The sequence below is a fragment of the Sebastes umbrosus genome, chromosome 22 (assembly GCF_015220745.1).
Source record: "Sebastes umbrosus isolate fSebUmb1 chromosome 22, fSebUmb1.pri, whole genome shotgun sequence".
Lineage (NCBI taxonomy): Eukaryota > Metazoa > Chordata > Actinopteri > Perciformes > Sebastidae > Sebastes > Sebastes umbrosus.
This window is the reverse complement of record NC_051290.1, coordinates 2958499-2984185: the sequence shown is the minus strand read 5'-3', so window position 1 is coordinate 2984185 and position 25687 is coordinate 2958499. Positions and strand designations below refer to the sequence as shown.

At 37.4% G+C, this 25687-nt stretch overlaps 1 protein-coding gene across 6 annotated transcripts in view; it reads left to right on the top strand.

Annotated features, from left to right (window-relative positions):
- Positions 1 to 2838: 2838 nt before the first annotated feature.
- LOC119481879 (butyrophilin subfamily 2 member A2-like) overlaps positions 2839 to 25687 on the top strand; it is a 429385-nt gene continuing 406536 nt past the window's right edge. For 4 of the 6 annotated variants that reach the window (XR_005205283.1, XR_005205282.1, XM_037759195.1 and 1 more), the window contains exons 1-5: positions 2839 to 2968; positions 4856 to 5001; positions 5463 to 5527; positions 6721 to 6879; positions 19024 to 19212. Coding sequence is in view for 4 of the 6 variants with exons in the window: in XM_037759195.1 (XP_037615123.1) it covers positions 4994 to 5001; positions 5463 to 5527; positions 6721 to 6879; positions 19024 to 19212 (421 nt within the window). In the remaining 2 variants the exon portion in view is untranslated. Of the gene's footprint in view, positions 2969 to 4855; positions 5002 to 5462; positions 5528 to 6720; positions 7069 to 7157; positions 8400 to 19023; positions 19213 to 19637; positions 19835 to 25687 lie in introns of those variants that run through there. The other 2 variants (XM_037759203.1, XM_037759198.1) reach the window with 2 other exon arrangements.

The following is a 25687-nucleotide window of genomic DNA, read 5'->3' as shown; positions in this document are numbered from 1 at the left end:
TTTAATGTATTTTTAACATGTTGCAACTGTTGGGGTCAAAAAACTTTCTTAAAAAATGTTAACAAATGTGTTATGGGTTTACTCCGGGTGCTCCGGTTTCCTCCCACACCAGCAAACTTTCTTAAAAATTGTTAATTTGTTATGGGTTTACTACGGGTGCTCTGGTTTCCTCCCACACCAACAAACTTTCTTAAAAAATAGTAATTTGTTATGGGTCTACTCCGGGTGATCTGGTTTCCTCCAACACCATCAAACTTTCTTTAAAAAATGTTAATTAATTTGTTTCGAGTTTACTCCGGGTGATCCGGTTTCCTCCCACACCAATAAACTTTCTTAAAATAGTGTTAATTTGTTATGGGTTTACTTTGGGTGCTCCGGTTTCCTCCCACACCAACAAACTTTCTTAAAAACATGTTAATAAATGTGTTATGAGTGTACTTTGAGTGCTCAGGTTTCACCCCACATTAACAAATTTTCTACACCGCATAAAACCAGTATTAATCATTATACTAATAATATAATGTCGTGCTGAAGGGAAATGTTCTTTCCATGTGCTGTGGGAACTCCAACTGAGGTGACAACCTTTATTTTAGCCTCTAATTTCACACTTTTATTCTGATTCCTGTCACCTGTCGGAATATTGATAAAAGCACCACCTTAAGGCACATTGAGACCATGTGACCATGTTATTATTTTACTCATTCTCCAGGCAAGTCTCACTTCCCCCAGGCCCACCATGCATTTCCAAGGAACTCTCTGGACTTGCCATTCTCCATCTATCCACCAGATGTCCCCAGAGTTTTCTCCTGACTCTCTCATTCACCTGCTCACCTGTTCCCACTTTCCCTCATCAGCCCTGCAGTATATAACCGGCCCTTCTTTGTCATTGTTGCTTTGTGCCTTTGCTTTCCAGCTTCTGATCCCTGTTATCTGATGCTGGACTCTTATCTGTACCTGCCTTCCTCCACTTTTCCCTTCTTTGTGTTCACAAGTGTTAAGTTTTACACTTTTGAAACATAGTTATTTTAAAACTTTCAAAACTTAACTAAGTGGTTTTGTTGCATAAACTTAAAGAAGCCTTTTTGTTTGTGTTTTATTCAGGTTTACAAAGTGTTAGAACGTGTTGCTTAAGTTGTTATTTCACTTTTGCAACATAGTAGGTGTAGCAGTATGGAGGACGGAACCTTCCAAAATCTAAATAAATAAATGACTCAATAAATAAATAGATACGTCATTAAATGTAGCAAAAATAAAATTTGTTTCATTATTTATTTATCTTTGTATTAATTCCCTTATTTATTTACTCTTCTGTTAAATTGTCCCTTTTATTTATTTAAGTATATATTTTTTTAATTATTTCTGCATTCATTTTTTATTTATTTTTTATTTATTTTGATCTATTTTATATTTATTTTCAATTGTATGCATTTATTCATGTGTTTATGCATTTATTTATTTATTTTTCAACATAATTTTTCCCTTTACATTTCACTCTTTTTTTTATTTCCCTAAACTTATTTATGTCTGTATTCTTTTCTTTATAAATTTCCTTACACAACTCTTTTTACATTTCTTTATGCATTTTTGCCTCATTATACAAATGAAGGGCTGTCACTCAACATGTGTGACGTGTGTCATGGTGTAAATGCATAAATACATAAATAAATATACACATTTAAAAATAAATGCTAAAATAATTAAATGAATAAAAAAATATGCAAAAAATAATAAATACATTAAAAATAAATACATAAATGAATACAAATTAAAAAAAACTAAACAGAAGAGTAAATAAATCACTGATGATTTATTTGAGCTGACATCTGTGCCAGTTTCCACTTTCACAATGCAAATGTAACTCATTGTATTTCTCCATTAAAATGACCATTTGACAGAATTCAAATCTTTTTTCTAAGCAATGACTGGTGTGTATTCAGATCAAATAAAGTGATTTAGCCCAGAGCTCCTGTCTGTGTTGCTTCATTCAAATATGAGCCTGCAGATAAAAGATTACGTTGTTGGAAAACTAATATTAATACTAATGAAACCATCGAGCTTCACGTCTAATATCTATCTGTTTGTTTTGCCTCTTTGTTGAACATATTTAAGGATATTATATTAAGGATTTGACTAACTGTTCTGAGGGAAAAAGCTGCTATTAAACTTGTAGTACTGAAAAAGACCACTAGATGTCATGTTAACATTTATCTCTAGATTTATCTCAAAGAATGTAATTTTCTGATCTGCGTCACAAAGTGAAGTCTGAGTCACTCAATCTGATAATCCATGTCAACTTTATTATGATTAAATATCAATAAAAGTCACTTTTCATATCCCACCTGTGTGTGATATTAAAATCACAATGAAGGAATTTTAGTTTGCTCATCCTGTAATGCTTATAGATCTTATGTCTTCTGTGGCTCTGTAATAATGCTGTCTTTTCTATAATGAATTGCATTATGGGAAATGTAGGATCCAGAGGACGGAGGATACAGCAAATATAATATTAATTATTCTGTTTTAATTTGCTTCTTTATTAATGTATCCTTGTATTATTTATCTTTTATTTATTTATGTATTTATTTGTATTCATTTTTAAATGTATTTATTTTTGCATTTATTTTTTATCAATTAATTAATTCGTTTTATATTTATTTTTAAATGCGTGTATTTATTAATGCATTTATCATTATTTTTATAATATTTTCACTCTGTGTATATTGTTGGTAATTATTGATCAATCAATCAGCCTCTACTGGCTCTCTGGCTGTCAGACACTAGATGGCAACAGTAGCAATAACAGGAAGGCAGGTCACATGACTACATGACTCACTGCAGTTTACTGGCCAGATGCCCTATTATTTGAGAAAGTACCCTCGTTTGTTGAATGTAAACGCCCATCTGACACAACAGAAAAGAGCCTCTGTGACAGACACACACAGAGAGCTGCTCGCTCGTCTTCTAACACGTAAGTAGCTCAAACATCCTGTAAGATTCACCTTTTGTGTTTTAATGTGTATTTAAACTGTGTGTTTAAACTGTGTGTTTAAACTGTTTATTTAAACTGTGTATTTAAACTGTGTATTTAAACTGTGGTAGCCGGTATTTACTGCTGTCAACACGTGGCTGACAAACAGACAAACACATCAGATAAACAGGCCAACCTCCTGCAGGATTTGATCAGTGTCATAAATACATCAGTTATGATGTAGTGTTTATATCCTGAGACAAAATAGATTATTACTGTTTATAGGTAGTAGAAGAATTCAGCTCATTTATGTATTTAAAAGTACTAATGCACTGTGAAAATACTCAAAAGTCATGCATTGAAAAAAGTCCCCTGTGAGTTTATATATGTGTGTGTATATACACTATATTAATATCAATGTGTGTTATTACATTGCATGTTTGTCAGCAGGGTTATGGTTAAAACTCCTGGGCGGATGTGATTCACTGATCCGTTTCTTTTTTGTGAGATAGGACATGACCTTGAGCTGCCAGTGCCTTTCTGGTTACTCATGTAGTGATGCAAAAGCAAGTGATGCAAGAAGTTGGACTAAAGCCACAGAACCCTAGGAGCTAACTAAAGCTACTTAGAAAAAGCTCTTGTTTTAGTCAATATTCTTCTTCTTCTTCTTCTTCTTCTTCTTCTTCTTCTTCTTCTTCTTCTTCCTAGGAAATCTGCCTTCCCCGGCATGAAAATAAACCAAACTTTGCACATCGGTCCAGTCAGCAAACTAAAGTTTCAGACGCCTCAACGTGGCAGGAATTATGAAATCCATCACTAAAACGTATTAAATCTCCTCCCTCATTTTTTGCTCAATCGAAACCAAACTTGGTGCATATTGAGCCGACAGTGCATCAAAATGTTTCAGTGTAAACGGGCCTACTGTACACAGCTACTGCAAATCCTCACTAAATAAAGCTCCAATGCTCATGAAAATAAATCATTCTCAGCTCATTGTTAGATGTCGGCTGGTACATTTCAGAGTTTTATCTCAAAAACTGTATTTTTGACAGTATTTTGAATTCTCTCCTCGTGAACTGTTGCAGTTAATGGAAATGAAGCATTTAAAACATCACCTATGGAGCAATCAATCTTTATTAAAATACATTATCTGTGTTGTCTAGATGAAGTACGCAAATAAACTGAGTTTTTGACACTAGTTTGAAGTTGCGATGGCGGTGGCCTCCTGGTGAATGCAGTGCCTGGGCATTCCTTTCCTTTTATGGCCCAACATTGTTTGTAGTTTCAGTAGTTAGCTACAGAAAGAAATGCAAAAAGAAAGTAATTTAACTCCTTGAATCATTATGCAAATATGAATGTAGTTTAAAAAGGACTTACTTTGCTTATTTTCAGGTGCTTATTGTATTTTGGGTTTCTACTAGAACATGTTTGCATGCTTTAAAGTAAAACAAAAACGCTTTATTTGTGCTTTTTTCTTTACTTTTTTCCCAGGCGTGAAGTCACCTAGTGGGGGTCAGGGGGCAAGTGAGGGCGACTCATCACTAGTTCACTTTAGGAATGCTATTTTTGACGTCACCATCGAAGCGTGGTGACTCCAAACTTGACTCAAAGGTCAATAAGAAAAGAAACTTTCTTATCAGTCTGCACACAGAATCGCCATCATTCATTTCCCTGTTTTGTTGTCAGCAGCGTTCAGATATGATCTTGATGTCGACTGTGTAGCTATGTGTGTTTTGTTACTTCCTGTTTTGATCTGAATACCATCAACATCACTGTTTGTACAGATAGCTGTTAATATGCATGTGGTATCTTTGGAATTCATGGAAAGTTAATAATCCGTTTATAACAGTGAGAATTAAAGAGTAAAGCAACGTGTTTTCTTTCCAGGTCTTTCCTGTATCTGATCGATGCCATGCAACCAGAAGGTTGTTTAGTGGGGAAACCTCTTTTGCTCGACCTCGTTGATGCACTTGGGGAGGAATTCGTGGTTCCCTGGAACAGCTGACAGACACCGAGCACAAAAACATGAACAGGTAGGACCTCATCGTTTTAAAACTTACAGTACATTCATAAAGTATGATGATTCAGCCTTATACTGAAATCATTTGAATTATTTTTTTCCTTGTCAATCTACACTTAATATCCCATAATTAGGAGGACAGAACCTGCAAAAATAAATAAATAAATGACTATAAATTAATAAATGTCATAAATAGTCATTAATGTAGCCATTAATTATTTGATAAAAATGTGCCATAAATTTATATTTCTGTTTTAATTTGCTTCATTATTTATCTTCGTATTACTTCCCTTATTTATTTACTTCTGTTTAATTGTCCCTTTCATTTATTTATGTATTTATTTTTATTAATTTATTTTTAAATGTATTTATTTATTCTTGCATTTATTTTTATTTATTTTATATTTATTTTTAAATGTATGTATTTATTTATGCATGATTTTCCCTCTGAATTTCATTCTTTTGTTTATACAGAGAAGATATGGAGAAGGTGATCTGCAGCATCCTGCTGCTCCTCAGTCTGACCTCCTGTGTCTCTGGTTAGTTTACTTTCACTTTATTATCCACAAACACTAAATACACTTTCAGACTTTTTTTACTTTTCATGCATTACTTTTTTGTGCCTCCACGACATGACGCCATGGTCAGAGACATTATGTTTTCATGTTGTCCGTTCGTCCCAGGCAGCAACCTCCGGTTCTGAAAAGTGAAGCCAATGTTGAAGTGCCTTAATCTCTCTAACAGCCAGCAGGGGGCGACTCCTCTGGGTGCTAAAAGAAGTCTGATTGTATAGAAGTCTATGAGAAAATGAGTCTACTTCTCACTTGATTTATTACCTCAGTAAACATTGTAAACATGAGTTTATGGTCTCAATCGCTAGTTTCAAGTCTTCTTCAATACAGCATGATGTTCATTTAGTAAATTATGATCCCATTTAGAGTCAAGATAGACCATAAAGCAGGGGATGCTTTAGGGCGGGGCTACCTTGTCATTGACAGGTCGCTACCACGGCGTTGTCCGGTCTGGGAGTTGTCCGCGTTTTCGTCTTACAACTTTAACCCTTTCACAGTGTGTTTTCAGTTCATTAAAGTTAATTGTAACATTAATCTAAAAAGGACGTATTCAGCGTTCGGTTGTACTTAGCTCCACCCTCTCGTGTCACTTCTGGTTGCCAAAAAACACGATGGCGACATACAGATACAAAAAACAAGATGGCAAAAGCCAAATACCAAAAAACAAGATTGCGACGGCAAAAAGGCAATGGCCAAAAACCAAAGTCGCGAAAGCTAAAAACCAAAAGACAAGATGGAAAAAGCCAAAAACCAAAATGGAGATGCCCAAAAATCAAGAAGGCGACGGTCAAAAACCATGAAGGCCGAACTCGAGGCTTCAAAACTGCAGTCCACCAACCAATGGGTGACTACGTCCACTTCTTATACACAGTCTATGGTCCATCTCATTCTCCTGATATCTCAGGAACACCGTGAGGGAATTTCTTCAAATTTGGCACAAACTTCCACTTGAACTCAAGGATGAACTGATTAGATTTTGGTGATCAAATGTCACTGTGACCTCCCAAAAACACTCAAGAATTTAGCTTTGTTATAAATAGGTATCGGTTGAACTAATAATTGAAAAGACCGTGATCACTAAACTGTCCACAGATGGAGTTTGACATGTTCAAGTTGTCAGTTTGTCTGCTCCTCACTTTCCCTCTCTGTCTCCTCTACAGGAGCATTTACCAGGACGTCCTACGAGGCCGAGGAGAACCACAACATCACCATGGAATGGATCTTCTCAAATCTAATCAACAGACCCCTCGACTCTTATATAGTATATTGTGAGATGCCTACTGATGACAGGCGCTCCGTCCTGTTTCATCTCCATAAAGGTGTTGAGGACCCAGAGTATCAGGATGAACAGTTTACAGGACGAGTCCAGTGTGACAAAGACGTCCTCAGAGAAGGACGACTCAGACTTCACATGTCCAGACTCAGGGCTGATGACTCGGGCGTCTACGTGTGCCAAGTGATCATAGATCCGTATGTCAGTTTCCGTGAATGCCGCCTCAATGTCACTGGTGAGTTGATTACAGGAGAACTTTCTGAACTGATTCAATTCAGCAGCTTCTTCACCTGAATGACGCAGATTTGTTTGGTCTCTTTACAGCAGCGAAGAATTGGCCCGGACCTAAGGGACACGACGCAACAAGTCGGGGATGGATCGGCCTCTACTCTGGACTGGGACTGACAGCAGCAGTTGTGCTGGCTGTTTGTTGCCTTTTATTCATTCAATTTCGGCGTAAATGTGGAGCGCTACATCTTCAGAGAAATTCCAATGGGTCAGTGGAAACAGTTGAATCAGAAGCATAAATCAGACAAAGCAGTTCTGTTTTATACCATGTGCACAGAAAACACCAGTTTCTCAATGGCACATCAAACATCCCAGCAGGTAACCATAGTAACAACTTCAAGTTGTTCTAATGAATATTAGTTTGAGTTCAGTTTATCTTAAAAGCCGTGTGAAGGAACTTCAGAGTTTTGTTTCTAAACACATGATAAATGTTGGAAATGATGACTGAAAACATGTTGCAAAGACTGTGAACATTGCAGTACTGGATGTGGAGTTAGACCGTTGAATGTTTTTGGCCAGTTTTGTGTTCAGGATTTTTTAGGCGGGGTTGAAATCATGGCTCGATGATGCACTGGAGCCATCCTTAACATAACTCCACCCATCTTCACAAACATGTTTTTTGTAAGACGAAATACAAACCCAGAATATTGACATAAGTTATGTTGATTAGATCAGTCGGTAGAGCGTGAGTCTCATGTTAACGTGATCATGGGTTCAAGTCCCACCACAGTAATTGTCATTTTCATCACTGACTTGTTTTACTAAGAGAGGTTTCAGGTTGATTTTTACATGATTTTTAAAGCTAATTTTGGATACTTGGCGTTTTTTTTAATCATGTGGTTAGTAACACATTGTTCTGTGGTGTGACAAACCCAGAATGCATATTTTTTTGCTTTACACATTCTTTAAGTTGTTCTAATGAATATCAGTTTGAGTTAAGTTTATATTAAGTTGTTCTTGTTGATATTTATTTGTGTTAAGTTTATGTTAAGATGTAATTAATATTTCTTTGAGCTAAGTTTATTTTAAGTTGTTCTAATGATTATTTGTCTAAAGTGTATTTCACCGGTGTTTCCGGGTTGACTCAGAAAACAACACAGCAACAACACAGGCCAAGCATTCAAACCGTTCCAGGTGTATTAAAGATATTCAGATTGGAATAATGTGTGGTAGAAACTGTTTGATATCAGTGAGTGAATGTGTATAATATAATATAAATGTATATTTTTGTATGAATTTCTATACCAGAATAAATCTGTGCACCAGATGACACCAGTATTTTCCTGTGTTCCTTTCTTCACTGCTCAACAGCCTGTTTGTTTGATGATAATGAGTATTAAATATTATATATAATCGAGATGGGGAGCAAAACGTACCTCGATTTTCCCTGGGGATCAATAATTTATAATCATTTTCAACCTGAACAGAGGAGGAGGAGGAGGAGGAGGAGGAGGAGGAGAAGGAGGAGCGAGCAGCAGAGTAGACAGATGTAATTTCTCATTTTTCAGTTGGCTTCCACGGTTGGTTGTTGCTCAGCAGAGTCTCGTAGTTTGGTCCTGTAGGACAGAAGAGACACAAGGTTATGTGAAGGTCATTGTATTCGTCCATTAAAATGACCATTTGACAGAATTCAAATCCCTTTTATGTGAGCAATGACTGGTGTGTATTCAGATCAAATAAAGTGATTTAGCCCAGAGCTCCTGTCTGTGTTGCTTCATTCAAATATGAGCCTGCAGATAAAAGATTACGTTGTTGGACAACTAATATTAATACTAATGAAACCATCGAGCTTCACGTCTAATATCTATCTGTTTGTTTTGCCTCTTTGTTGAACATATTTAAGGATATTATATTAAGGATTTGATTAATTGTTCTGAGGAAAAAAGCTGCTATTAAACTTGTAGTACTGAAAAAGACCACTAGATGTCATGTTAACATTTATCTCTAGATTTATCTCAAAAAAATATTTTCTGATCTGCCTCACAAAGTGAAGTAAGTCATCTCATAATCAATGTCAACTTTATTATGATTAAATATCAATAAAAGTCACTTTTCATATCCCACCTGTGTGTGATATTAAAAGCACACTGAAGGAAGTTTAGTTTACTCGTCAAGAGGAGTACTACTCATCCTGTAATGCTTATAGATCTTATGTCTTCTGTGGCTCTGGAATAAAAAAATAAAAAATAAAAAATGTCTTTTCTATAATGAAATGCATTATGGGAAATGTATGATCCAGAGGAGGGAGGATACAGCAAATATAATATGAATTATTCTGTTTTAATTTAATTAATTAATTCTTGTATTATTTCTCTTTTATTTATTTATGTGTTTATTTGTATTCATTTTTAAATGTATTTATTTTTGCATTTATTTTTTATCAATTCATTAATTCGTTTTATATTTATTTTTAAATGCGTGTATTTATTAATGCATTTATCATTATTTTATTTGTTTTTTTTACTGTATGTAAAGCGGTGGTAATTATTAATCAAATCATTATTTTTTTTTTTTTTTGTTACTCTATGTATATTGTTGGTATTATTAATCAAATCATTATTTTTACAATATTTTTACTCTATGTAAAGTGGTGGAATTATTGATCAATCAATCAGCCTCTACTGGCTCTCTGGCTGTCAGACAATAGATGGCAACAGTAGCCATAACAGGAAGGCAGGTCACATGACTACATGACTCGCTGCAGTTTACTGGCCAAATGCCCTATTATTTGAGAAAGTACCCTCGTTTGTTGAATGTAACGCCCATCTGACATTACAGAAAAGAGCCCCTGTGACAGACACACAGAGAGCTGCTCGCTCGTCTTCTAACACATAAGTAGCTCAAAACATCCTGTAAGATTCACCTTTTGTGTTTTAACTGTGTATTTAAACTGTGTTAGCCGGTATTTACTGCTGTCAACACGTGGCTGAAAAACAGACAAACACATCAGATAAACCAGCCAACCTCCTGCAGGATTTGATCTTCAGATGTATTGTGATTTTCAGTTGACAGAACTCATAGTTTGTACTTTGTTTTAACACTTTGTCGTTGATATTAGTTGCTGCGTGTTTTCCTCACAGACAAAGAGGTAGTCTGTTTATCAAGTGCGCAACAAGGAAATGAAGCTGCAGTGATGATGTGGGTCCCTTAAGGTCTTCGAAGCTTCTAATAACAAACACAGTCAGGACTTTAAACGCATCTTCTGAGGTTTCAGTGTCATAAATACATCAGTTATGATGTAGTGTTTATTGATCCTGAGACATAAACATCTGTGGATTATTACTGTAGCCAGAGGTGGTAGAAGAATTCAGCTCATTTATGTTGTATAGTGGAAAAACAAAGTTTGGAAACTTGTGTTTGGTGGATTATTTCTCTGTTGTTACAATGCTAATGGTCATTGTATTTTACATCGTTGGAAAGCCTGTTTATTTACCTTCACAATGATGTCCAACTTGTAAGGATCATGCGCTTGTGGGATGAGCAGCACAGCTGATTATGTGGGTAGCGCCCAAGAAAAATTTGCCAAAATGCTCCATCAATGGTAAACAGTGTATTCTCCTGTTGGTGTTGACTCTTGTTTTGAGTTGTTCGGTGGATTGGATGATTGAACTCTCTATCAGTAACAAGGAACAAACATGACATATTGATTGATTGAATCCAACGTCAGGAGCCTCAGTAGCGGTGGAAGATCCATACGCAGCCACAACAGCCTGGCACCTCCTCCTCATGCTGGTCACCAACCTGGTCACACGTTGCTGTGGGATGGCGTTCCATTCCTTAACCAGGATTGGTTGCAGGTCAGCCAGCGTGGTTGTGTTGGTCACTCTAAGACGTACAGCACGCCCAAGCTGATCCTACAAGTGTTGAATTGGGTTGAGGTCTGGACTGTTGGCAGGCCCTTCCATTCTCTCTACTCCCACATTGTGGAGGTAGTCTGTGATAACCCTGGCTCTGTGGGGGCGAGCGTTGTCATCTTGGAGGATGAAGTTAGGTCCCAGATTGTGGAGATATGGGATCGCCACTGGCTGCAGAATCTCATCCCGATATCTCACTGCATTGAGATGGCCTTCAATGATGACAAGCCTTGTTTTGCCAGTGAGGGAGATGCCGCCCCACACCATGACACTGCCCCCACCAAAAGCTGTTACTCCATCGATGCAACAATCAGCATAGCGTTCTCCACGTCGTCTCCATACTTTGACCCTGCCATCCAACTTTGGCAGACAGAACCTGGACTCATCACTGAACATGACATTCCCCCACATGTTCAGGTTCCGTTGTCTGTGTTGTCGACACCAGCGCAAACGGGCCTGACAGTGAAGGGCAGTCATTGCAGGCTTCCTGGTAGCCTTATGAGAACACACTGTTTACCATTGGCAGAGCATTTTGGCAAATTTTTCTTGGGCGCTACCCACATCATCAGCTGTGCTGCTCATCCCACAAATGCATGATCCTTACAAGTTGGACATCATTGTGAAGGTAAATAAACAGGCTTTCCAACCATGTAAAATACAATGACCATTAGCATTGTAACAACAGAGAAATAATCCACCAAACACAAGTTTCCAAACTTTGTTTTTCCAGTTTATATCAGACTCCTACTCAGTTTTTCCCAGTGTTTCTCTGTGTTTCTCTGTGTTTCCTGCCCTTTAGTCTCCTGTGTTGACTTCCTCTGTTTGTCTTTGTGTGTGTGGAAGTGCAGGTGGGCGTGGGCTTCCTTCCTCCTCTTCCTCCTCCTCCTCCTCCTCCTCTCAGGCTGACGCACCTGATGAGGATCATCCAATCAATTCACAACCACTGCAGTATATCAGCCCTGGGATTCCTTCCATCCTCCACCTCACCCAGAGATCTATACAGAGAGCCATCCATAACCTGCCATGACACAGTTAATCCATGAAGGACAATGGGCCACCAGAACACCCCTCTACATAATACTCCAAAACAATCCACCAGAACTATCAATTTTACTTTATTTTATCTTATTCTTTTTTAAGCTTGCCTTAATTTGATTTGCACCCTGACTGACAGCCAGCCACCCCTCTCAAGCACACACACTGTACACAGTCACATGATATATTGATCTTTGCCCAGTTATGTTGGCTTTTGTAAAGTTTTCTTTATTTTTTCTTTATTTCTTTATTTTATCTGTTGTTTTTTTTTTCATTTTGTTTTATCCATATTTCATTTTATTTTATTTTGTTATCTTAGCTTTTGGAACTTGTTTTTGATGTTACCTGTCGCCTTGACTGATCCTGCCTGTTTTTCCTTGTGTTCAAGATCCACCACGTCTGCTTGCCACCTTCGCCCCGCCTTCGCCTCGCCTTTATTGGACTCACAAACATTTCCTGTGCTTTAATCTGGAGTTGAGTGGAAGATTCGCTCCTCGTGCCCTGCCGGTCCACACTAGGATCAACTCCCCAGGACTGGACACTCCAAGCCCCTCTGACCAGCCCCCCTACCGACTCCCAGCTTATGATTAAGATTCATTTTTGTTCTTTAATAAATTTTACTCACGTGTTCTGTGTGCTGCATATTGGGTCTACTCTTGCCAGCTTATAACAATTTATTTATTTAAAAGTACTAATACTTCACTATGCAAATACTCAAAAGTCATGCATTGAATCATCAGAAAAGAAATGTGCTGTTGTTATGTACTAGTAGCTTTAAATACACATGACATTGATCTTTCCTTTCAGAGGCCTGAGGCCTGAGGCCTGTACTGCAGAGCGAGTTCAACATCTCCAGGGTATCTTCTCGTTATCTGGCTTCACTTAACCTAACAAACGAGATCTCGCTAAACTGTACTATGAAGCTGGTTATCAACTCGGTAAGTCAACCCAGGGTTTCTCAGTCTGGTTATGAGCGCGTTCACATGAACGAGGAGGTGTTTGCAGCATCTGACCAATCACAGACATGAACAAGACTACTGACAGACAGGCAGAGCGGTGCATTTAACAAAGGAAGGAACTATATTAGACAAATACGAAGAAGTTAAACACTTAATCCAGACTAAAAGTAACACAGTTGAAGCTGCTAAATGCAGGAAGAACAGCTGGAAAAAGAAAAAACTCCAGATGTGTGAATGCGTAAATTAACAGATTTATTAATTTAACGGAACACTCAAAAGTCAGATATAGTCTTCTAAATATAAATAGCTTTTAGGAGTGTAATAGATGAATAGATTGCATTTCTGTTTACCCTATGATTAAAAGAATAAATATAAAAATATAATTCAAAGCGGTAAACACCCACAGCATAAATCCAGCTGTTCTTCCTGCATCTGTCAGTTTAACTGTTGTTTTTAGTCTGGATTATGACTGTAACTTCTTCATATGTGTGTAATATTATCATACAATCACCGCACTGAGCTCTGATTGGTCAGTAGGAGGTGCTTTTATACGAGTTGATCTCTGATCTGGAATATAACCTGCTCTGGAGCAGGTTAGCTGTTCAGCATCAGTTACCATGGTGATCTACCCAGCATCAGTTACCATGGAGATCTACCCCGTAAGAAGCAACTGAAAGAAGGTTCAAATAGTCATACAAACCGTATTGTTATTACTGGGCATGGTTAGGTATAATCCAGTCATTCGTTATACTTTTAAAAGCTGTTTATATCTAGATAATTATATCTGACTTTTGAGTGTTCTGTTAAATTAATAAGTCTGTTAATTTACACATTCACACATCTGGAGTTTTTTCTTTTACCAGCTGTTCATCCTGCATTTAGCAGCTTCAACTGTGTTACTGTTAGTCTGGATTAAGAGTTCAACTTCTTTGTATTTGTCTAATATAAAAATGTAGTTTCTTCCTTTGTAAAAGGTGCTGCTCTGTCTGTCTGTCTGTCTGTCTGTCTGCCTGCCTGCCTGCCTGTCTGCCTGTCTGTCTGTCTGTCTGTCTGCCTGCCTGTCTGTCTGTCTGTCTGTCTGCCTGCCTGCCTGCCTGTCTGCCTGCCTGTCTGTCTGTCTGTCTGTCTGTCTGTCTGTCTGTAGACTTGTCCATGACAAAGAGCATTTAATATTGTTCCCATTATAAATACACCAAAATGATGCAAAAGCACATTTTTCCAAACTAAGCGTTGTAGTATACCCAGGAAGAGACCGCTGAGGATGTGTGAAGTGATTTTGGTATCTCTACGCTGTATAATAGTGAAGTTATTGAATATTTTTGTAGCAAGTCTTTTCGGTTACACTTTGTGGACGGTCCCTGACCTCTCGTCTCACAGCCGGCTGCACATACAGACCATGGATGTATTTGTTATGTGTCCAGCTCGGAGGACTAAAGGCTGGTTGTGATTTAAAATGAGCTTGTAGCTGGTTGTCTACCTCACTACGGTTAGAAAGAGCCCTCGTTGGTGTTTAAACTACATTTCCTTTATGAGTTATTGATCTGGGAAGTTCAAATCTGTCAATATTTTTCCAGCTTTATTGAACTAGTTCAGTTCTGCATTACTCTTCCACGATGAAAAAGTGAATAAACTCTTCATCTGTAGAACGGTGTTGAATATGTTTACCAGTATTATCTTGGCCCGTGGTACACACATTCACCAGGATGTTAATTATCTCCTCATTATTTAGGATTGCTGATACTAGATTTCCTGCTGACTCGCTCATACTGACACACACATCTAGCAGCACCAACATCTGTACGGATAATGACCTAAAACACAAGACCATATATTCAGATTCATTCAATATATTCAGTGTTAGTTCAATATTCTCAAATCTCACATTATATATATAATAATTTCCTGAACGGCATGCCATATATGTATATATATAATATGTGTGTGTGTGTTGGTGTGAGGATTGGTGTACAGCATCGATGGCATCACAGGACGAGGGAGGTGGAAATGAACGCTGCTGAAGCGGCACCAGTCATCACCATGGAAATCTCCAGCAAGGCGCATCACATGCTGGGATTTACAACACAGTTAATCATGAAAACACTGAAACTCACAGAACCTGTAACATTTATATAATTTATTCTACTTTATTGTCATACAGACGTCAACAACATAAAGTACATAGATTGTATTTAGGATCAAATAGACTCTTGTCTAGTCTAGAAAACGGTAGAAATGTTCATTAGATTGTAAATTGTTGTATATTTATACATATAATAACTATAATGTATATTTATTATTTTGACCTCAATCACCAGCTGGAACTGGAACAGTTTGCTGCGTGAAATCGAAAATAAAAAACTAAGTTAATCTCAAGGGAGGAAACGGGAAACCACCACCAGCAACAGGATTGTTGGGTGTTGCTCAGAGTCTCATAGTTTGTTCCTGTGGTGCGACAGAAGAGACTCAAGGTAATGTAGAAATACAGATAGTTGATATATTATATTAATCCTGTAAATGTTTTTATTTTATTTTTGTGAAGAAATGTGTTGAGAATAATTTGGACTGTTTTATATTTAGTGGCTGACCAGGAACGAATAGAGACATGAAGTGAAATAAATAGACAACAAATCAACAAACAACCAGGTTCCTCTGGAGTTTAGTTTAGAGACTCTGTTAAGTTGTGTTCTCATCTGGAGAGAAATCTAGTTGGTGAAATATTTTTCCTCTCTAATGCAAAAGAGTGAAGGTATTAAAAACACATTACTACTTTACAGTTAAATAATCAACAATTGTTTTACTCCAACAGGAGCAGTAAAGAATGCTTAGAACAACACAACAGTATAACATGAACTCAGTGGTGGAAAGTAACTAAGTACATTTATTCAAGTACTGTACTTAAGTACAATTTTGAGGTACTTGTACTTCACTTGAGTATTTCCATGTTCTACTCCACTACATCTCAGAGGGAAATATTAGACTGTTTACTCCACTACATTGATTTAATAACTTTAGTTACTTTACAGATTCAGATTATTAATACAAAATATAATCAAAGAATAAATTATGTGTTATTATAGATTAAACTACCAGCAGTATATAATAATAAATGATGTATTATTATAGATTAAACTACCCAGCAGTATATAATAATAAATGATGTATTATTATAGATTAAACTACCCAGCAGTATATAATAATAAATGATGTATTATTATAGATTAAACTACCAGCAGTATATAATAATAAATGATGTATTATTATAGATTAAACTACCCAGCAGTATATAATAATAAATGATGTATTATTATAGATTAAACTACCAGCAGTATATAATAATAAATCATGTATTATTATAGATTAAACTACCCAGCAGTATATAATAATAAATGATGTATTATTATAGATTAAACTACCCAGCAGTATATAATAATAAATCATGTATTATTATAGATTAAACTACCCAGCAGTATATAATAATACATTATGTATTATTATAGATTAAACTACCCAGCAGTATATAATAATAAATCATGTATTATTATAGATTAAACTACCCAGCAGTATATAATAATAAATGATGTATTATTATAGATTAAACTACCCAGCAGTATATAATAATAAATCATGTATTATTATAGATTAAACTACCCAGCAGTATATAATAATAAATGATGTATTATTATAGATTAAACTACCCAGCAGTATATAATAATAAATCATGTATTATTATAGATTAAACTACCCAGCAGTATATAATAATAAATCATGTATTATTATAGATTAAACTACCCAGCAGTATATAATAATAAATCATGTATTATTATAGATTAAACTACCCAGCAGTATATAATAATACATTATGTATTATTATAGATTAAACTACCCAGCAGTATATAATAATACATTATGTATTATTATAGATTAAACTACCCAGCAGTATATAATAATAAATGATGTATTATTATAGATTAAACTACCCAGCAGTATATAATAATAACTGATGTATTATTATAGATTAAACTACCAGCAGTATATAATAATAAATGATGTATTATTATAGATTAAACTACCCAGCAGTATATAATAATAAATGATGTATTATTATAGATTAAACTACCCAGCAGTATATAATAATAAATGATGTATTATTATAGATTAAACTACCAGCAGTATATAATAATAAATGATGTATTATTATAGATTAAACTACCAGCAGTATATAATAATAAATGGTGTATTATTATAGATTAAACTACCAGCAGTATATAATAATAAATGATGTATTATTATAGATTAAACTACCAGCAGTATATAATAATACATGTTGTATTATTATAGATTAAACTACCCAGCAGTATATAATAATAAATGATGTATTATTATAGATTAAACTACCAGCAGTATATAATAATAAATGATGTATTATTATAGATTAAACTACCCAGCAGTATATAAAGTCATTTATATCAGCTTTACCAGCTGCAACATTAAAGTGATGAACACATTAATGCATCAATAAGTATAATCCAATAATATACATTATTCTGCATAATGTGTACTTTTATGTTTGGTACTTTAAGTATATTCATATGCTAATATTTTTGCACTTTTACTTAAGAAGGGTTTTTAACCCTTACCTGTAACAGAGTATTTCTACATGGTAGTATTGCTACTTTTACTGAAGTACAAGATCTGAGTACTTCCACCACTGCATGTCTTATAATACAATAATAAACATGTAATACAATACTAATGTAATATAACAATATAACATGTAATAGAAATGTTTACTTAACGTGATAACCCTACTGACCTTGCTTTGTTTGGTAAACCAATAGTGAGGTAAAGATCAGGGAAGTAAACAGGAAGTGTAATTAAGAAACATGGACTCTAGTGTTCTGAGGATCAGATGATTTTCTATCGTATTTTACACATATTACTGATGCATTCCATATTTTAAACACAAACATTGACAATTTGTATAATTTATTATTATTATTATTAGTAGTAGTAGTAGTAATGTTTTTTTTTGTGTGTGGCTGTCTGGCTCTGGGGGGGGGGGCGGGGCTAGCGCCTTCTATTGGCCGCCACTACTACCAAGTAGTGTCCTAGTGGTGTCCTCGTAGTGTCCTCGTCCTTTAGTGTCGCTCCTCTAGTCTGTGTTGAGCGTAAAATCAAAAGCTGACCAGAAGCTTCGTTAACCATCGAGGAGAAATCTAGTTGGTGAAATAGTTTTCCTCTGTAACCCCCTACTCTGACTACAGAAACACAACATGGAGGTTAAACCATTAATGCATGATGATCACAGATAATACAGCCTTTAAATAGTCCACAATAACAGGAATATAACAACAATCATTGGAGACGAGTATAGATTAGTCTGATAACATTTTATTGAAGGTTTGATCTAATGAGGAGTCAGTTGTTTGGTGAGAGTGTTCAACACTGTTGATCTCAGAGCAGATCATACTTCCTGTTCTTCCTCAGTTGTAAATATCTAATCTACTAAACTGGCTCCATCTGGTGTCAGAAGTACATTAGTGTTCCTGTCTTGGTGTCAGTCCACTGGTCAGTCATGTGTAATCAGTAGCACAGAGGAAGAAGTCCTGTGAGGACTAAAGACAGACTGTAGATTGTCTCTGTTCTACCTGTAATAACTGAACTTGTATCTGATGTGTTTCTGTCTCCTCTCACAGGATGAAGATGATCTGCAGCATCCTGCTGCTCCTCAGTCTGACCTCCTGTGTCTCTGGTTAGTTGACCTTCACTTTATTATCCACAAACACTAAATACACTTTCAGACAAACATCTCTAGATGGAGTTTGACATGTTCAAGTTGTCAGTTTGTCTGCTGCTCACTTTCCCTCTCTGTCTCCTCTACAGGAGCATTTGTAGTGAATGTGACACAGACCTCCTATCAGGCAGAGGAGAACCACAACATCACACTGGAGTGGATGTTCCCACCCAGAACCAGCAGTTCCCCCAACGCACTTTATATCCTCTGTCGACTGTCAGCTGATCACAATACCATAGTCCTGTTTCATCTCCTTAAAGGTGTTGAGGTCCCAGAGTCTCAGGATGAACAGTTTACAGGACGAGTCCGGTGGGACAAAGACGTCCTCAGAGACGGACGAATCAGACTTCACATGTCCAGACTCAGGATTAATGACTCTGGTCGGTACCGGTGTGACATGGACACAGGTGATGATAGGGTCTCTAGGATATGTCACCTCAATGTCACAGGTGAGTGTATTCAGTAGAAGTCAGTCAGTGAAACCAGACTAAGAGTCTACAGCCCTGCTAGTGCTAAACACATCTTAGTTTAGCATGTTAGCATGCTGCAGTCTCGACTGGCTCAGAGCCTGGAGGGCAAAACACTGTTCCAACATGGCGGCTAACACTGTGAACTCCATAGAGAGGTGAAGTCCCTCCTCTTCTAGTGGACCACCATGGGACCTGATTTCTGAATAAATATGAACGCTAGTCAACGGAGAGAGATAAATATGTTTTGGATCCTGTTTGAATTGCTCCATGAATCACACACATGATGTTTGTCAATTTAAAACATGATGTTTGAAGTCCAGAAAGTCTCAGTTTGTCGTCGTATCATTTTAGTTTAGTGTGAAACTTCAGACAATCACACACATTTCATTTTCTGTCCTTTACAGCAGCTGCTGATGAGCCCAAACCTCCGACACCAACAATGAGCTCACAACCAGAGAGTCGGGGAAGGATCGGCCTCTACGTTGTACTGACAGCAGCTCTACTGGTTCTCTGTGCTGGACTCTAATTTGCCTTCCTTCATAAATCTACTGGTAATAGAGGAAACATCTATACAGCCGTACAGCCAATAAGATCCTCAGAGGAACAACCCATCACGTCTAACCAAGCGACAACCTCCAGTGCTGAGATAAGGTAGTGTCTAGAAGGTAACCTCCAAGACCTATCCTAACCTCAACCATTAGAGGTCAATACCTAACCTTAACTCATCATTACTGAATGAAGAGTTCATCATTAAGATTTAGCTGTAAGTTGGTTCAGTTCTCCCTCCAGCTGTTATCAATCATGTGTTTTATGTCCTCTGTTTACTGATGGATATTGTTACCTTGCACTGAATCTCCTAATGTTAACTTTATAATGTGTTCATTCATATAAATGTAGTGATTCCTTCAGTATGGCCTTTTAGAGTTTTTAAGATTTTAATCTGTAACATGTTTATATTTTCATGGTTTTCATCACTTGTTCTTATACTAAATGTCCTCACTGCAACATTACAATAACGTTTTCCTTTTTAAATTTCTATAATGTTTTTAAGACATTTAAATTCATCTTTGATCAAGCTTTGTGTGTCATTGTAAATATTGATATAAAAACATTTTCTAAAAATAGAAGATTTCATGATTTTTGTGCGATGAGGTAATGGCTCTGCATGCTACTGATCTCCTTTCTCCAGTGATATCTGTGGATTAAACCAGTAGGCAGAATGTTTTTGGCATCAGTCGGCAAAAATCCCATAATAACCTTTCAGCATATTGTAATTCAAGTGTTGTGAGAGAAAACTAGACTTCTGCTCCTCCTCATGGCTCTGTTTTCAGGCTTTAAATAATCTAGTCTGTGACGGGAGACTTTGACCAATCACAGGTCATTTCATTGAGAGAGCGTTCCTATTGGCTGAGCTCCAGCTGGTGGGCGATGCTTGGTATTTCCTCAACTGATCTCAACATGGCGGCTGGGTCACAAACTTTCTCATTTTACATCTAACCCGTGCACTACAAGATGATTCTGAGAACATCTGAGGAGAGAAATAGACATTAACGTAACAGAATATTGATTCATATTTGATCAGCGCTGCCTAGTTTGACCGTTTGGTCGGAGTTCGCGAGTGATTGACTCTCTCAGCTCTCATAGACGGCAGCTGGACGGCAGAACTCAGATCAGCTCTTACTGCTTGTTTTCCTCCGGTCTGTGAAATCTTGCAGATGCCGTTAGGAGCACCGGAGGACACAGAGGAACATGATTTTTTTTCAGGTAACCTGTTTCATGTACTACTGTCAGGATATAGTATATATATATATATATATAGTACATATAAAAGTACTGTTAGTGTACGAATTTATACTCAATATTTTACATTGTGGTAAGTCGGTGAGACCTGCACGTCATTTCAACCTGCTTTACGGTAGAGGTGAGGCATCGACCTGCCGACCATGATGAACTGTGAGAAAATGCTTGATGAGGATGAAAGTGAAAGAAGAAGTCACCCTGAACAGAGGAGGAGGAAGAAGGAGAGTGAAGCAAGGCTTCAAGTGTTGGTTGTCGTTGCTGCGCATCTCATTTGGTCCTGTAGGACAGAAGAGACTCAAGGTAATGTAGAAATACTATAGTTGATATATTATATTAATAATGTAAATGTTTTTTTTATTTTTGTGAAGAAATGTGTTGAGAATAATTATGACTGTTTTATATTTAGTGGCTGACCAGGAACGAATAGAGACATGAAGTGAAATAAATAGAAAACAAATCAACAAACAACCAGGTTCCTCTGGAGTTTAGTTTATAGACTCGTTGTCTCTCCGTCTGTTTCTCCTGATCCTGACTTCACTCTGGATGGGTTATTTATTTTAACTAGTCATGTGAGTATATGGCTACTTCTACTCATTTCCTCTTTTTGTGTTGTCTGTTGTGTGCCAAGAGGGTGAGACAGCTCTGAAGGGTTCATTAAATGGTGGAACATGGTCTCAAAAAGTACAAAATGCAAGTCTCCCTCAAAAATAATCCAAGGCGTGCACACACACACACACACACACACACACACACACACACACACACACACACCACACACACACACACACACACACACACCACACACACACACACACACACACACACACACACACACACACACACACACACACACACACACAAACATGTAAAAATTCTTGAGAAAAACTGTACAAAAACTTTGTTTTTTAGGTTAAACCATTAATGCATGATGATCACAGATAATACAGCCTTTAAATAGTCCACAATAACAGGAATATAACAACAATCATTGGAGACGAGTATAGATTAGTCTGATGACATTTTATTGAAGGTTTGATCTAATGAGGAGTCAGTAGTTTGGTGAGAGTGTGTTTGTCTTGACTGCAGCTTTCAGTCACCTCCCACTGCTGTCAGGTCAAAGCAGATCATATTACCTCCAAATATCTAATCTACTAAACTGGCTCCATCTGGTGTCAGAAGTACATTAGTGTTCCTGTCTTGGTGTCAGTCCACTGGTCAGTCATGTGTAATCAGTAGCACAGAGGAAGAAGTCCTGTGAGGACTAAAGACAGACTGTAGATTGTCTCTGTTCTACCTGTAATAACTGAACTTGTATCTGATGTGTTTCTGTCTCCTCTCACAGGATGAAGATGATCTGCAGCATCCTGCTGCTCCTCAGTCTGACCTCCTGTGTCTCTGGTTAGTTGACCTTCACTTTATTATCCACAAACACTAAATACACTTTCAGACAAACATCTCTAGATGGAGTTTGACATGTTCAAGTTGTCAGTTTGTCTGCTGCTCACTTTCTCTCTCTGTCTCCTCTACAGGAGCATTTGTAGTGAATGTGACACAGACCTCCTATCAGGCAGAGGAGAACCACAACATCACACTGGAGTGGATGTTCCCAACCAGAACCAGCAGTTCCTTCAACTCACTTTTTATCCTCTGTCGACTGTTTGCTGAGCCCAGACACTTAGTCCTGTTTCATCTCCATGAAGGTGTTGAGGTCCCAGAGTCTCAGGATAAACAGTTTACAGGACGAGTCCGGTGGGACAAAGACGTCCTCAGAGACGGACGAATCAGACTTCACATGTCCAGACTCAGGATTAATGACTCTGGTTGGTACCGGTGTGACGTGCAGACAGGTTATGGTAGTGGCTCTAGGATATGTCTCCTCAAAGTCACAGGTGAGTTGATTCAGTAGAAGTCAGTCAGTGAAACCAGACTAAGAGTCTACAGCCCTGCTAGTGCTAAACACATCTTAGTTTAGCATGTTAGCATGCTGCAGGGGTCATACTGGTTAGTATAAAGTAGTCTCAGCTTCATCCCTGCTGGAGCTGTACCAAAGAACACATATTACTAAGAAGTGAAAGTCAACTGGTCGTTCCATTACAACGTCAGCTCCCAGCAGCAGAGCTACGCTTCCGCCATTTTGGACTGAAAGCGACTACCAGACGCAGTAAAACGTACGTCATGGCTACCGCTGATGAAGACTAGGATCATATTTAGTCTTTCTTTTGTCAGTCTGCTGGATTTATTTAGTTTCCTGTTTCAGTAAAATGGTTCCACTTCAGACAATCAGACACATTTTATTTTCTGTCCTTTACAGCAGCTGCTGATGAGCCCAAACCTCCGACACCAACAATGAGACCAGAACCAGAGAGACCAACAATGAGACCACAACCAGAGACACCAACAATGAGACCACAACCAGAGAGTTGGGGAATGATCGCCTTCTACGTTGCACTGACAGCAGCTCCACTGGTTCTCTGTACTGGACTCTACTTTGCCTTCCGTCTTAAATCTACTCGTAAAAGAGGAAACATCAATAGAGCCGTACAGAAGATGAGATTCTTAAAGGAACAACTCATCACGACTAACCAAGCGCCAACCTCCAGTGCTGAGATAAGGTCGTGTCTAGAAGGTAACCCCCAAGCTGCAAAAACATGCGAAAACTCTTGCGAGACTCGCTGCCCGACGACCTATCCTAACCTCAACCATTCAACGTCAATGCCTGACCTTAAACATTCAAGGTCAATGCCTGACCTCAACCACTCAAGGTCAATGCCTAACCTCAACCATTCAAGGTCAATGCCTAACCTCAACCATTCAAGGTCAATGCCTGACCTTAAACATTCAAGGTCAATGCCTGACCTCAACCACTCAAGGTCAATGCCTAACCTCAACCATTCAAGGTCAATGCCTAACCTCAACCATTCAAGGTCAATGCCTAACCTCAACCATTCAAGGTCAATGCCTAACTTCAACCATTCAAGGTCAATGCCTAACTTCAACCATTCAAGGTCAATGCCTAACCTCAACCATTCAAGGTCAATGCCTAACTTCAACTATTCAAGGTCAATGCCTAACTTCAACTATTTGAGGTATTTCTCAGAGCTGGACACATCACATTAGTCTCTCGTGTAGATTTATTGTCTCCAGACACACTTTATAAACCCATACGGCTGCAGTGCAGCGCCACAGTATGTTTGAATAGCTTCTGCTCCCTTCTGACGTAATTATGTTGGAGGTCCTGACAGGTGACACTCATGGCCCTTGAAGCCTATTTCAGTTTGGGTGTTGCATACCTAGTCAACAAACTTGTAGCGCCTATTTGCGGACAAGAAACCCTAAATGGACAGAAGTGTCAGTCAGACAGATAATGTGAGATATACGACTGTGAGCATGCACGCAAGGTTATAAATGTCGCCAAACGGAGAGACTCAGGGCTCTCAGTCCTGAGCATTTATGTTGATGGTTGTTTGCCCACTTGCAAGTGTTTATTAAACCTTTAAAAGACGCTCTCTCGGTTTTCGAGGCCTTCACAGAAATTGCCTCCACAGTAATTACAGATATCTGCAACGTCATTTCACCTCAAAACTGTAATTCAAGATATCTGTAATTACATTTTCACTATCCGTAACTACAGTTTTAGATATCTACAACCTTATTTTGACTAGTCAGAATTTAATTGTTACTCCATCAAGATCCTCTAAAATATGGAAAACTGTCATATTTGTTTCATATGGACATATTGATGTACTGTAAAAACAGAAAGAAAAAAAGATTTCAAGATTTTTTCTACACCCTGAAAAATGTAGCCAGTAACCGGAGATGTCTTCATACACACAAAGCAATATAACATATGTTGTTGTTTATGACAGATATTGTAATTCTAATGTCTAAAGACTTCATCATCATTTTATGTGTCTCAACATTGAGACCACAGTTGTGGGACATGAAGACAAAGTGATGTTTGGACCCATAAAATGCTCCATAAACTTTATTTATTATTCATTATGTCAAGATGGGTAAAAACACTGTTTATATATTTGAACAAAAAAAATGTTTTTAGTTTGTCTTAAGATGTTTTATTGCATATTTGTTTGAGTTAAGTCTATCTTAAGTTCTTATGAACGTTTGTTTCAGCTCAGTTTATTTGAAGTTGTTCTAATGATTATTTGAGGACACTAGATTTTAAAAATGATCCAACCTAAAAACCCAGCCCTTTGCAGTGAAAGCAGCACGAGCTCCAAAAGTCCTTAACTCTAGTGAGAAAGTCTGTAACACCGTCAGTCCGTCGGTTCAGGCCTCCCTCCAAATGATCATCCTGAGTGTAAACATCTCACTAAGTGTATTTCACCGGTGTTTCCAGGTTGACTCGGTGTGTGTCTGACTGTGTCATGGTAGGTGTGTTGCTCAGGACCAAAGGAAGCTCAGTGTGAAGCTGTTTGTGTGAGCGGTTCTCTAGAAACAACACAGCAACAACACAGGCCAAGCATTCAGCCCGTTCCAGGTGTATTAAAGATATTCAGATTAGAATAATGTGTGGTAGAAACTGTTTGATATCAGTGAGTGAATGTGTAAAATATAATATAAATGTATATTTTTGTATGAATTTCTATACCAGAATAAATCTGTGCACCAGATGACACCAGTATTTTCGTGCAAA